The following is a 15,099-nucleotide window of genomic DNA, read 5'->3' as shown; positions in this document are numbered from 1 at the left end:
GACATAAATGCTGCTGTAAATTCGATATAAAACTTCTGGCCATCAAAATAAGAGCACATTCACTCACTTCATTAAATCTGCTCATCATCACCACTTGCCTTATGCTTTGTTAAATCTTTTTTCATTTCACTCATTTCTTTAGCAAAATTCATTCCATTAAGATGTCCATTTTTCCGTTTCCAGGCTTACATTCCACTTCAAACAGACTTTAGGGATACAGCCTGTTTACATATTAAACTGCAACAGTATGTTATTTGAACATTTATATCTTTTTGAGCCTAAGTTTGGCCTTATTTTTTATAGTCGAGAACAGTCCTGTAAAAAGACATGTACATGTGAATTTTCTCATTTTTGTCATTATTTCATTATTTTATCTAACATCAGTGGTATTTTCAACATTTCAGTGTTAATTCTAAAAAAAATTAAATATAAACCGATTAAATGGTAATTTGGCTGACAGCATGTAGTATGATTAACTGTTTTCTATAGAGTTGTCACTGGCGTTTCCTTCCCAAAAAATGGACAAAAAATACAGGAAAAAAAATGACATGTCATCTATTTGTATTTATGCTGCTGAAAATGAAGAGTCTATTTTTGTCATAAAAGGAGACAAATTTTAAGACATTTTGCCATCACAGGTGGATGTTTTTGATGAATAACCCAAACAGCAGAAGCTCTGATGTTTAGCATTCAGACTCAAAAGGAGCAGTGTAAAGTTTGCAGTATGGTTACAGAGTATTTTTCAAATCAATTACAAATCACTCTTTTTTTTTTAAACCAAAACCACTGACTGATTTGTTCAGTCAGTCAAAAAATATCTGTGTAGAAGCACAAGAGGGTTTACTACAAACAACAACATCTATTAAAATCTAATGCTCACTGTCTTTGTATCACAATATTATGTAGATAAAATCCAGTTCTATAAGAAACACATCTGCCTTTTGATACTGCACTTGCATCTTTCAAACTGTTGTGATGCTAACCATGCATGCAGGGCCCTATCTAAACAATTCACTCGTGTTGCTTTCAAAGACGTATCCCCATTTTGGAACCAATGAGCAGAAGTTATATTCAACTCAACAAATATCTATAACTTACAATTTTGACCACTACAATCTAATTGGAACATTTGTGCTAAATTTGGAGAAATTACACAAACAGCAGCATAAGAGGTTCTTCCCTATATCCTGAACAATTTCTTTAAGTGCAAATTTAAAATGAATACACAGGAATACTGAGAAACACTACATACAACTTGCAGTAGAACATTTGGTTGAGTTTGCTGCTGAAATGAGCTGCTTGCGTGTCTCTGAATGGGAGATCCAAACATTCACAACATAAAGGGAGTGGAGCGGTGAATGAGGACATGGAGGCTTGTTCACACACAAGCTACAGTACAAGGATGCAGTGGAAAAACACACTCATCACACAAACGGTTTTCTTCTACTGTCATTCACTTGCATATGTTTGTGTTTGTCTACAGCGAAAAAAAGAAGAACATGCAGAGGATGGAGAAAGAAGGAAATAAACACAAAATAAAAGTGAGAAGTCTGGAGCAGAAAGCAAGAAGTGAAAAAGAGACGGAATAGATGAGGACGATATGGCGTGAGACGAGTCTGGACAGTTTTTGACTTTCCAGCCGCAGTGACTCAGTATGGGTGTGGCTGCCTCGGCTGCAAACAGCCTCTTTTAAAGAAACACTGTACACATTCTTTTACAGGAAAAGTACTTTACGGGAGCCCTGTGTGGTGCAGGATTATGTGTAGTGCAAAAGCTTCAGAGTATTTTTCCAGTAGGGACACACCATTTTTTTTTTGCATTTAGCCTATAGTCCTGTAGAAAATCTGGGCTTCTGCAGACATAGGGTTCATAGATGTCAGGCTTATTTCCCAATACTTTCAGTTTGGCAACAGTCACGTTCATCATGAATGAATCTGTGGATTCTTCGAGTAAAAGTCTATATATTTCAGAGCTATTACACAAAAATACAATTCCTGATCAGCGAAGACAGAAAACCATTTCCTCATAAGCCTTTTGAGATGACAACCCCAGAGCTGACAGTCGTCCTCACCCTCACCTGTCTGGATGGACCTCCTCACCCTCATCTGACTAGACCACAGGTGTCAAACACGCGGCCCGGGGGCCAAATCTGGCCCGCCAAAGGGTCCAATGCGGCCCATGGGATGAATTTGTGAAATGCAAAAATTACACTGAAGATACTAACAATCGAGGATGTTCAAATCATTTTACGTCAATTCAATCTAAAGTGGAACAGACCAGTAAAATCCAATCATAATAAACTATAAATAATGAAAACCAAAAACACTTTTCCCTTGTTTTAGGCTAAAAAAAGTAAGATTACACAAAAATGTTTACATTTACAAACTAGCCTTTTGCAAAAAATGTGAATAACCTGAACAAATATGAACAACCTGATATGTCTTAAAAGTAGTATGTGGAATTGTACCAATATTCTGTCTGTTTCTAAATGTTGTGTGTATTTCTAGATCCACTGTGATCTGTAAGTTGTGATGCACATGTATAAATGATAAACTAAGGCATAATATTGTTCAAATTGCACTTATTTTTCTTAAGAATATTCAGGTTGTTCAAGTACAGTTCGTAGATGTAAACATTTTCGTTACGGAATTTTACTTTTTTCACTCAAAAACATAGAACAAACTTTAGAGTTGATATTATTTATACGTTCTTATCCTATTATTTATATTATTTTACTGGTCTGGCCCACTGTAGATCATATTGGGCTGTATGTGGAACTGTACTAAAATGAGTTTGACATCCTTGGACTAGATGGACCCCCTCATGTGCACCCACCCTACTGCATCTTTACAGACTGGAACTACATCCACAAATGGACGTCCGTCAGTCCTGGTTTCATCTACAGCCTGTCTGTCCATGGGAGTGGATCTCTCCTTCGCTGTGGTTCTCCCCGGGGTTTCTCTTTTCCTACTGGGTTTTTGGAGTTTTTCCTTCTGGAGAAGGAGGGTCTACAGACGGGGGATGGGGGACATTAATCCATTTCCTTCATCTACTGTTTATTTGACTGTTGTTTATTTTCATATTCAACTAATTCTGTAAAGCCCTGTGAGGCAACCTTGTTGTGATATAGGGCTCTAACTCTACAAATGCAATTGAACTGAACTGTGTTTTGACTTGTTTGAACCAGACAACACAAACCAGCCAGTGAATACACCTCTGTGTGACACACCGGAGCCAACTCCCTGCACCTCAGTTGTCCTTTATCTCAAACAGGATCATCAACACTGCACTCCTTCCTGGAGTTGAACACAGGTTTATTGTCACACAGACCATCCTAACAACATTAACTACAGAGGATCGAATGCAAAACCGGAGATAGTCCACAACAAATCCCCCTGACTGTCTAATTTACAGAGGCCCTTTGTAATCACTAAAGAAAAAAATAGTCACATTTTATACTTGCATTTAATACTTTCAAGAGAATATAATAGAAATTCAGCCTACTTTTAACTCATGATCCCATAACACAGATTTGAGTGAAAAAAATGCACATTTTTACTTACAAGTACTGATATAAAAAAGAAGCACTAAAATCCAAGAATATGACATTTGTTAGACGTGTCCGGTGCAATACTACAATTCAGCATATATTTAGTGTCAGTAGCTGTATTTCCATGAAATGTAAAGTGAATCTGAAGTGAAAAAGCCACAAAAGAGAAAATCTGAATTAGCCTACATGAATCCAAGTTCACGATTCATGAGGACTTAGCCAGTCATAGTAAAGCAGCAAAAAACAAGAGGATTTTAGAATTCCCTGAGTTCTTCAGACAACAACAAACTACAATTTGTATGAAGCAAATATGTGAGTAGAAACCTATTTTAAAAGTTCAGTACGTGTGCCTGGCCAAGCAAGTAACGAAGTGAGAAAGCACTGGGCAGCAAAACTAATCATTCCATATGTTTTTAAAAATTAATTTAGCAGCAATTGATTTTTGATTAACAAATATCCAGAATGTCTAATATGCATGGCTTCCTTTAATAGAAGAACTATATTTGTAATAAATAAATTTAAAGTTTCGTTAGCCTATTGGGTGAAAAAATGGATTGTTGGCAAAAACTTGATTACTAAGCAAAGACTGTATTAAAGCAAGCTATTCACTTATCCTTTCTGTAGAATATATGTGTGATTTCTGGCTTACTCTGACTACATTTTAATGAACGTAAAGTAAATGACCTGTTTCACCAATCCCGTGCTGCAGTTACAGATTCTGATTGAATCAGGAGAGCCCAGGGAATTCCCTGACTGACAACTGCCCCGTCCCTGACTTGTGCTGAATGCTTATATGACAGGCTGTATGGTTGTTTGTTTCAAAATATTTCACTTATTAAAAGTTATAATGTGAAAGAATACAATGAATGTGCACTTATCGCTACTGTTGGCATGACTATATTCCTGCCTGTTCGTTTCTTTTGCTTCGTACTAGCTGCCATTGTGATATATTCTGACAGATATGCAATGCACATGTGTAGATGAGATCTGAAACATAATGACCGTATACAAAAGGGCCACCACCACCACTGCCCCCCCCCCCCCAGTGAGTAGAAGCCACTAGCCATAAAACAGAACAAAGATGAGAAAGAAGTCTGTTCTGAGCCACTGCAGAAACATGGCAATGTTTCTGTCCCGTTCATTATTTAAGAGCAGATTCAGCCACTTACTGCTGAAATGTCATATTTATTTCCTTTCTAATATCAATATTGACAATAGTATTGATGTGTTGCATGACGGCGTTAGTCAAATAATGAGGTTACAATTCAAAATTGTACTTTGGTATCATTAAATTAATCTGAATCAATCATTTAATACTGAATCGAATCAATATTGGATCGGATCGAATGGAGATTAATCGATTCAAAACCTTATGAATCCAAATCGAATCAATTATGGAAATTGGCCACGATACCCAGCCCTATAGAGAAGTCAAACTGGTTTAAACTCCAGATTGTCAAAATTGGAAAATGGCTAATTTTAGTAAGCAGTAGGGTTTCTTTCACTTCCTAAATACGAATACCAATGACCTGTTCATACAAACACTGAATCTTTGGTGATAAGCTATAGCTTTTATGGCTACATGCTCTAAAATCAGTTAAGTGACTGTAAATAACAGAAATATGTGCGATTAAATTCGGTAACCAGTATGTGTAACATCCAGCATCAGAGACATTTATATTTACTTTTAGGTGATGAGTCCTTCTCAAATTCCAGAAAATTAGTTGAACAGTTCCTGAAGAGCTGTGAACAGGGGTGTGTGTGTGTAATATCTTATTTCAAGTGCTTTCTTGAAATAGGTATGCTCTGTCCCCCCACCCCCACCCACAGATTAGTAACACGATGAACTGCTGCCAGACTTTTTTCCCCCTCAAGATGAGACTTTTCCCTGCAGTCTGCCACTCACATTTCTGCTGACAAATTGGAGGAGGAAAAAAAAATACCCACCAAGCAGTGACTTAATCCTGCTAACAGCACTGTCTGTGCATGTGTAACCTCATTTATCTGATCTCACACACTGGAAGATGAACTGAAGTGTAATGGCCTGTCACACCCAAAGACAATGTGTTAGAAGCAGCAAAGTTTGGGAATCTTGCAACCAGAATAACTAGGTACCTCTCTCAATGATATTTTTGTTTTTGTGTGAGATTAGGCTTGACCTCCACTGAACAGTAAGAATCAGGTAAGACCAGAAAATTTGTCTTTGTTGCAGATTCATTTGAGGCTGGGCTCTGAACTCTAGAGAAGAAAAGACAAAAATATTTGAAATGTAAACAAGGTATTTACATGAGAAAACAGTCCTGCCTGCATCTGCAATGAAGATGCTTGACAAGTCATTTGGTGTACGGCCAAATTCATTCATCTGTTCCTTAGAGCTCAACAATGAAAAACTCACTGAACAAACTCCTAATAACACGTCAATGGATCTGAATAACAAAGTACACCAAAGAGGGGCTCGTCTCCTCTTAATCTAATATGAACTACCCTGAAAAACACAAGTGGTGAAATTTAGCAAATTGTCAAAAATCTTTGTTACTTCTGTCATTTCAAGTCACAAAAAGGTGAGCCCTCACAGAGGACAAGTCAGTAACAGGTAACACCAGTGTCACGTAGCTCATCAGCATTCCTATCTGGGGAGGGAACCACTAACACTTTTCATGGTTGTTACATAATCCTGCACACTAACACATCAAACCTGACATGCACTGTACAAGTAAACACACACACCCCTGCCTGACTCAATGTGCAGCGCCACTTATTTTCCTTTGTTTGCATTAATAATTATGCAGGATAGAATGATACGATTATAGCAGACTATTTAATGTGCACAATTGACCGACCAAAGAAAATGCCACTTGTTTCCAAAGATGGGAAGTACTTCTGGAGCTCCGTATGTTAAACATGTGATCAACTGATCAATAAAAATGTGTGCAATGTTATTTATAAACCTGACAAACATAATTTTTCAGGATCTGTTAAGACCAATACTTATTCAATAATGCAATCAGTCAAACTTTATTTATATAGTGCCACATCATAACAAAAGTTCTCATGATACTTTTCATTTAGGGCTGATTGGACCAGACACTAATGCAAGACAGTTCAGATAAAGTCTTTCAGAATCCTTACATCTGGGTAATGGGAAATAATTTCTAAATGATAAATGATAAATCAATTATTAAATGAACAGCTTATAGAACATTATCGGAATAAGTGAATATCTAGTTATGATATAGAAGAAGACATAAAAATATGATATTATTGTGTATTAATACAGACTATCATGATAAGGAGATATAATCACATTTATTAAAAATTGTATATGTAGTAAATATTTAAAATGCATATAAATATTACAGTTTATATTTAAAAAAGGTTGGTTATGCAAATCTGATTGTGTGTGAGGTGACTAAAAAAGTGTACGTGAATGGTTTGTATGGATGCTTTGTGTTATCGTAAAAATATATAGAAAAAAAGTGTGGTAACAAAGCGAAGGAAGCGGAATTAATATAATTATTAGTTTGTAAAAAAGGAGTGGGAATCTATAAGTTATACTTCTTCCCACTCCTTTTTGAGCACTGAAAAATGTTGTTTGACCATGTTGTATGGTTGTTTGTTATCGGATGATTCTATGTGCTCAAAATAAAACTTAACTGCTAACTATTGGAGCTGAAAAACCAATAGGTCAGTGCAGACCTACAGTCATTCTCTAGTTACATTTGAGTTTTTTATCCACAGCACCTACAAGATGAAACCAAAAAGATCAATAAAGTGACAGTAAAAATGTAACTAATGAATTGAATCAAGTTGACAAGGTTGTCAATCGTGGCCTGTGCAGTGTTATTCCAGCAACCACTCCGTTGGACATCCCTTCATCGTCTCATGCCAGTGGCATGTTCTCGCATGATTTGCGACATCTGTGTCATGGTAACAGCTGATGAAATGTGTCATTTTGAGGTGTCCTTTTATTGTCCCCAGTATAAGGAGTGTCTGAATCCTGTTAACATGTTTGAGTAGTGTCTGGACATGACATACTAATGAATACCCGATAATGCAAAATTGAACATCATCAAGTCAACATTTATGATATTATCATAGGCGATATATATCGCCTACCTCTACTACTACTGTTCTCCTCCCCAAAGGATGCTTCCATTTTTCACAATGTGCATGACTTAATTACGAAGGGCAACACCACTGACTACTGGAAAAAAAACTTTCATTGTCACTAGTACACTCTGTGATACTGTAAGTGAAGCAATTGTGGTGTTGAAAGATGAGGACACTAGGCTGTTGATCCTTCACAGAGAACTAGAGGTAGTTCATCTTGCTGAAGGTACTCTGCTGGTATATTGGTAAATATCCATCATACAGTGGCCGTGGTGGCAGGTCTATCCTTCTTCTTCCTTCAGTTATCATGAATTATCACTTAAAGTCGCCATCACTACATGAAAGAACAACTACTTCAAAGATGCAATGACAACTTTTGATAAAGACATCTTTTTATGTGCTGCTTTGTTTTGTAGGGATTTAGCGATTTTAATATCGAACACACTTACTCATATGCGCACGCTCCACCAAAACAAAACAACTTCTCTTCTGACACTATTTTGCAAATGCTCAGTCACGGTGACCTGCACTCGGTGCCATCAAAGGACGAGCCAACCTAGATGATATTTAGCCCTATTCCAGAACAACAGTGGAGGGTGTTAAGGTTAGTGGAGCTACAGTCATAGCTCCACTAAGCTGTGCATGTAAACGTACTGTTGGCTGTGGTTCACTATGTCACTATGAAATCTGCAAAATGACAAAAGACACCTAAAATTATTTCCAAAATGTTTCAAGCCACAGATTCAAATGTCAATCTTTGTCAAAAGTCCAAAAATACCACAGTTCCAAGTTCAAAGAACACTAATAGCAACAATAAGACAATAAGTAATGCTAGTACATTTCCTACCTCCATCTTATAGTGCATTGTAAATTTTACCATGCGACAGTTCTAGAGTATTATATTTAGATGTTAAATCTACAGCTGAAATTGCATATTCATTTCTAATTAATTAATTATTATCAACTATTTCATTATTTGTGAACTATTTAACTACATTAATTGTGAACCAAACATGACATTCACTGATATCATGCCAGGCTTTTGGAGACACTGATTGACATTTTTTTTTTTTCCACAATTAGTTCTTCAACAAAATATCCAACTGAGATAACTTACATGCATCACTAGTTGTATCATATCATATTTTTCAAATAATAATTAGAAGAGCCCTTTCTAGAGCACATATTAAAAAAAATGTATCTCACAATGTTAAGACAAAGAGACAAGAAAAAAAATCCCATTTACTTTCTATGGATCAGCTGTAAAATGTAATAAGTAGTTTCATCTTTGGTCCATGTCATACTGCTCACCCAGTTTCATGATAATCAGCACAAAAATGCTAATGATCCAGGTTTAGAGGTCTGTGTGCTTTCTGAACTCGATGTCTCTTTCAAAAAGCACACGTTCTAGTTTAACATCAGATCTGTCCTGCTCATTCTTTTATGTTAAACCACTCGACGGTTGCTAGGATTTTGACCATCACCAGAATCACTAAACAGAATGTCTTACACTGCTGTTCTTTTCTCATTACACTGGTTATCTGTGCATCTGATTCATCTCAAATTTTGAACATGGTCTATTGCTAATCTTTAGTTTACTACAGCTGAATATTTTTCACTATTGGCCTAACTTTAGTGTAATCCTGCAGACAGAAAAAACAGCAATCACATTTCACATTACATCCCACAAGAGGCGAATAATGCTGCGTTCCAGTCCGGTTTTTGAGCCCGCAGGACACGACTTCAAACCACGACTCACAAGTTTGTAATGTTCCAAGCAAGTCACGCCAAACTGCCTGAGCGCAAGGAATTGTGGGAGCTAGAGGCAAACAAACCAGCATGGTGGGCCATACGTTATGCTCATTTACAGTCATTTCTATCTCCAAAGGTGTTTGCTTTTTGCTTATTTGAGGGAAATAGAGGAGGAAAAAGGGCGCATAAGGCAAGAGAAGCTGTCCTACCTTTGATGTTATCTGTATATTTGGATTTGCATTTGGTATTAATTTATTCTTGCACTCATTGGACTGAAAATTTGCTAACACTAGAGCAGCTGCTGATTATGCAGAACATTTGCAGATAAATAATGTCTGAGTGATACCTTGTTTTAATAAACAATCTGCATAAATACCGCATCCATGGGGGGGCGCCATTGCTACGTGACGTCAGAACTCGGAACTGGGAGAACATGGATCTAGTACGAGTTCACAGGTGGAAGTCACAGGTTTGACTGACATTCCAGTGCATTTTCACTGGTAGAAGGTAACACGAGTTATAGGTTGCCTGGAACGCAGCATAAGCCTTCAGGGTAAGGGATGGGTGGGAAGGTTGCTACTGTGTCTAATTTCTCCAATCAGAACCATTAAACTCTCAGTATGCATTAGCCCCTCCCCCATTACAAGAAACACAGGTGACTTCTCTCTCTTTAGTCATTTTTAACCCTTAAAGACCCAAACAGCCACCAGCGCCCAAAACCATCTCCAGATCTAAACTGTCTAATACCTGTTGATCCACTAATCCTATCCATACATATAAATAATTGGTGTAAAATGCAGTTTGTCATCTTTGAATAGCCATCAGATATGACCCAGTTGGATGTTCAGAGGCTCCATAGTTATTGTGGAAACACATCTTCTACAACATGGATTCACCAGTAAAACCCACGGAGCTTCATACATGACAGTGGATGGAGACACTTGTTTTATGTTCAGTTAATGATACATTTTTCTGACAAAGTCACTTTATCTTCAGTTTTCTCTGTTTTGATATAATAACCTTTGAATATCTACATGATCTGCAAATTAAATACAGGAAAATGTATGATTTACACTGACAAATGCAAGATACAGAATACAGAGGATAAATTTATAACAAATGATGATAAATTACTTAAGAAAGGTTAAATAGAGAGAACTAAATTTATTTGAGAACTGCCACAAAAGCAGCAGTGGGTCTTAATGGGTTACAAGAAAAAAGGTGCATTATCACTAGTATTAACTGTTTCAAACCTTTGTTTACTTACTCAACGTTTTATCTGCAGTCATAAAAAAGTGACGGAAGACAAAGATAATCAGAAATCTCAACGGTGTATTTAACATAAAATAATAAGTTAACTTCTCCAAGTCTGCATAGGATTACCGAAGTCTACCGTCTTAGGTAGTATTGACAGGGCATCTAATCTAAAGACATGTTTAAAGAAAATCTGAGATATACGTTCAATGTATTAAAACACTGAATGTATGGTGTTGGTCTGATGTAGTCCTGAGTAATCTGGTAAAGTGCAAAACATTTAAATTTAAAAAATCCCAATCCTCCTCTGTACTTGTAGAATTTTCAGCCTATTCTATTAAGATTAGGGCTGTGTATTGGCAAGAATGTGGTGATACGATACAAATCACAATACTAAGATCACAATATGATATATCACGATATATTATGATACTGTTAAAAAGGCAAGTTTTTGTTTCTTTTTTTTTTAAATGATTATTTCCTGGAAGAATTGAATTACACCAGAAATATGCACAAATACTAAAAACATTTTTATTTGATCACAACAGGATCTAATGCTATATCACAAAATGTTCCTGTGTTCAAACTGAAATTCTGTTTTACACATATTACAGTTTCAGATCCTGTTCAAATGTTCAGATTCTATTAGCTCATAACTAACATCAGAACAGTATTTTTGTGCAATCCCAACAAAGGAACTAACATTATTTAATTAGAGTGTTAAATAATAATAAAATCTAAACAAAAACGTAAAACTAAAATGAACCTCCACAATATCTGCATTTGAATAAATACCTAAAAATATTGATTAATTACTTTTTAATTTTGATACAGTATTGTGAAATGAAATATCGTGATATTATTGCAGAGCTGATATTTTCTTACAGCCCTAGTATTAAAACACTGAATGTAGGGATGTGACAATTACCGGTATAATGATAAACCGTGGTAAAATTGCAGATGGTTAGTATTACCGCTTACATTCTAATTATCATGATAACCGTGTTTGATTACCGCACTTTTCTGGAGAAAACACCTATGTAAAGATCTGCTTTTATGTCAAATATTTGAATATACTTTTAATTTATTATAATTGTATATACCTAATATTTGGAACCAATATTCACTTTTAAAGTCTTTGAAAAGGTTCGTTAAGCATCTGTGTGTTATTTATGCAATAAATTATATAAATTTTTCAAATTGGATTTTATATTTTTTTGTGTGTGTTTTCTGTCCTTTTATGTTTTTATAGTAGATTAAAGTGAAAAAACAATAGACAGATGATATAAATGAAGTTGTGTTGAAAAAACAGATCCCAAACATTGGTATAATAAACATTTGTTTATGTAGTATATAAAGGCAAAATCAAAAGGACTGAAGAACGGACAAAATAGGCTCAGACCACTAAGGGTTAATATTTGAATGTTTCTGACACAGAAGGGACATTGTGCCAATTATTTTATTTTATTTTATTATTATTTTTTAAATACAACTTGGTTAAATTATTTCAGTGTGTATATAGTACTTTTTGAACATTTTGAGCACAATTGCAACAATACCGTGATAATAATGATAACTGATGATAATTTTGGTCACAATAACTGTGATATGAAATTTTCACATCGTTACATCCCTAACTGAATGTAGGGTGTTGGTCTGATGTAGTCCTGAGTAATATGGTAAATCGCAAAAGATTTAAATAAAAAAAAAACCCAATCCTCCTCTGTACTTGTAGAATTTTCAGCCTATTCTATTAACACACAGGTGTCAAACATGTGGCCCGAGGGCCAAATCTGCCCCGCCAAAGGGTCCAGTCTGGCCCTTGGGATGAATTTGTGAAATACAAAAATTGCACTGAAGATATTAACTATCAATGCTGTCAAAATCATTTTAATTCAGGTTCCACATACAGACACATATAATCTCAAGTGGGTCAATCCAGTAAAATACTACCGTAGAAACCTATAAATAATGACAACCGCAAATTTTCTCATTGTTTTAGTGTAAAAAAAGGAAAATTACATGAAAATGTTTACATCAACAAACTTTACTTTTTCTAAAAATGTGAATAACCTGAATAAATATGCACTATCTGAAATGTCTTAAGAGATTTAAGTGCAATTTTACCAATATACTGCCTGTTAGTAAATATTTTGTGTTTCTGTAATTGTAAAGTAAGTTGTAATGCACATGTGTAAATGATCAACTGAGGCAGAATATTGTTAAAATGCACCTGTTTTTCTTAAGACATTTCAAGTTGTCCATGTTATTCAGATTTTTAAGGAAACATTATAGATGTAAACATTGACATCATTTAACCCTCGGTATCCCATCCAGTAAGGCCCTTACTAAGCACCAAGTGTGTCTTTTAGGCACATTTGTGCAATAATGTCAAAACATTTTTCATACAGTTTGTTTTTAATTCTTTTACACTTTTTTTTCTATTTCATCAACTTCAGCCGTAAATAAAAATACCAAATACTCAATAATTGTCACATTTTTTAACCCTTTAAATTCTGTGTTTGTAATGTAAACAAACCATTTTTTTGGATGCAAAAAACACACAAAAAATATTTTTTTTCAATATACTCCATAAAAAGTGGATCACATTATTTGATTTTTGCAGCCTGGCATATGTCAATGATTAACTCCAACACTGGTTAATTTGTATTATTATTTTTGGCGCTAGGTCAAATATTCAAAAATACTAGCATCTGTCACCAAGTGTGCGTAAAATGCACACCTATAAATCAAACTATTAAATGTTATATATTGATTGATTTTTCTGCTCTAATTTGATTTTATTTTTGTAAATCCAGCTCAGTCCTAATCCTACAGATCAAATGTTAGAAATAGTGCGTTTTCTGCACACTTGGCAGACAGATGCTAGTCTGGTCATTTTCTTTTGTTTACAATGTGCACATTTGAGTTGGTGGACAGAATTTTAAAGATCATGCACAAATGAACAACTTTTGAATTCTAACCTTATTTAAATTGTGAAAAATAATATGAAGTTTTTTTAATACGAAGTGCAAAGTGTGCCTAAAAGGCACACCTGGATACCAGAGGGTTAAACTGGCTTTTGTCCCTGTTATTGTAGTGGTCCAGCCCACTGGAGCTCTTATTGTGGTGAATGTGGAACTGAACTGAGCTGAGCTGGACTGAACTGAGCTGGACTGAACTGAGCTGAACTGAGCTGAACTGAGCTGGACACCCCTGTATGAACACAACACAGCCCAGCTGGTGTGTGTGTGTGTGTGTGTGTGTGTCTCTCACCTCCCTTGCAGGGTGTCCGGTGCTGGCTGTGCTGTGCCCGGTAGCCCTCTATCACCTCCCACTCGCCGTTGTCTCTCTTGATGGGGAAGCTGACGCTCAGGACGTGGTTACACGGCTTTATGATCTTCAGGATTCCGCGTACCCGCTTCCTTTTCTGCTCGGGGGTCTCCCGGGTCTTCAGGTCCTCCACCAACTTGTCCTCCACGATAGCGGCGCCCTTGTCAAAGAAGCCCTCCACCATGGTGAAGAAGTTGGGGTCGTCTTCCTGGTCCACGGCCTGGCTGTAGCCGCGGCGCCGCACCACGGACGCGCACGTCGCCGGGAGCGCAGAGTCAGCGGCGGAGCAGCCGGAGGCCAGGCCGCCGGCCGCACCCCGGGTGACTAACTGTCCTAAATACCGGTACATGTTTAATTTCCCTCAATATCCAGTACCCCGGGAGACTCTGAGAGCCGGTTAGCGCCGCACAGTGCGAGAGCAGACGGCACACCGAGTTAGAAAAGTCAACTTATCCGGCGGCTCCGCCCTCCTCCTGCCGCCCCTTCCGGTTAAAGTAACCCGACACCCTCCGCACGTGCCGGTGTGTGCACGTGCAGCTGCGCTTGTCCGAACAGAGCAGAGACACAACATTAGTGATATGTGGAAACAGTGATGGAGCCCTAGCTAAATATTAACCTTTGCGAATGTTTTCATACCGGCTTAAACCCGTCTGGAACACTATTGTGACATGTTATGTTGACAAGGTAGGATAATGTTTTAATTCAAAGAAAATACAGCTTTTAATAACACGTGTTGGACATTTTAAATCAGTTTTTAGCGTCTAAGCTAGTGCTAAGGCAGCTAAAATGACCGCTTCCTGCCTTCAAATTAAAAGTCTACAATAATAAAACTATGCAATAAATTAAATACATTTTTCAAATTAGATTTTATAGGTTTTTTTGTGTGTGTTTTTTGGCCTTTTATGTTTTATAGTAGGTTAAAGTGGAAAAATAATAGACTGATGATATAAATGAAGTTGTGCAGAAAAAAAAAAGATACCAAACATAGGTATAGTAAACATTTGTTTATATAGTATTTAAAGGCAAAATCAAAAGTACTGAAAAATGTCGAAAATAGGCTAAGACCACTAAGGGTTAATATTTGAATGTTTCAGCCAACA

General features: G+C 36.5%; 1 protein-coding gene across 1 annotated transcript in view; it reads right to left on the bottom strand.

Annotated features, from left to right (window-relative positions):
* glud1a (glutamate dehydrogenase 1a) overlaps positions 1-14,348 on the bottom strand; it is a 29,584-nt gene extending 15,236 nt beyond the window's left edge. The window contains exon 1 of the mRNA XM_030156159.1: positions 13,943-14,348. Coding sequence (XP_030012019.1) covers positions 13,943-14,348 — 406 coding nt within the window. The remainder of the gene's footprint in view (positions 1-13,942) is intronic.
* Positions 14,349-15,099: the final 751 nt, after the last annotated feature.

Source organism: Sphaeramia orbicularis, chromosome 15 (genome assembly GCF_902148855.1).
Source record: "Sphaeramia orbicularis chromosome 15, fSphaOr1.1, whole genome shotgun sequence".
NCBI classification, from domain to species: Eukaryota; Metazoa; Chordata; class Actinopteri; order Kurtiformes; family Apogonidae; genus Sphaeramia; species Sphaeramia orbicularis.
This window is presented reverse-complemented; position numbering and strand designations above follow the sequence as displayed.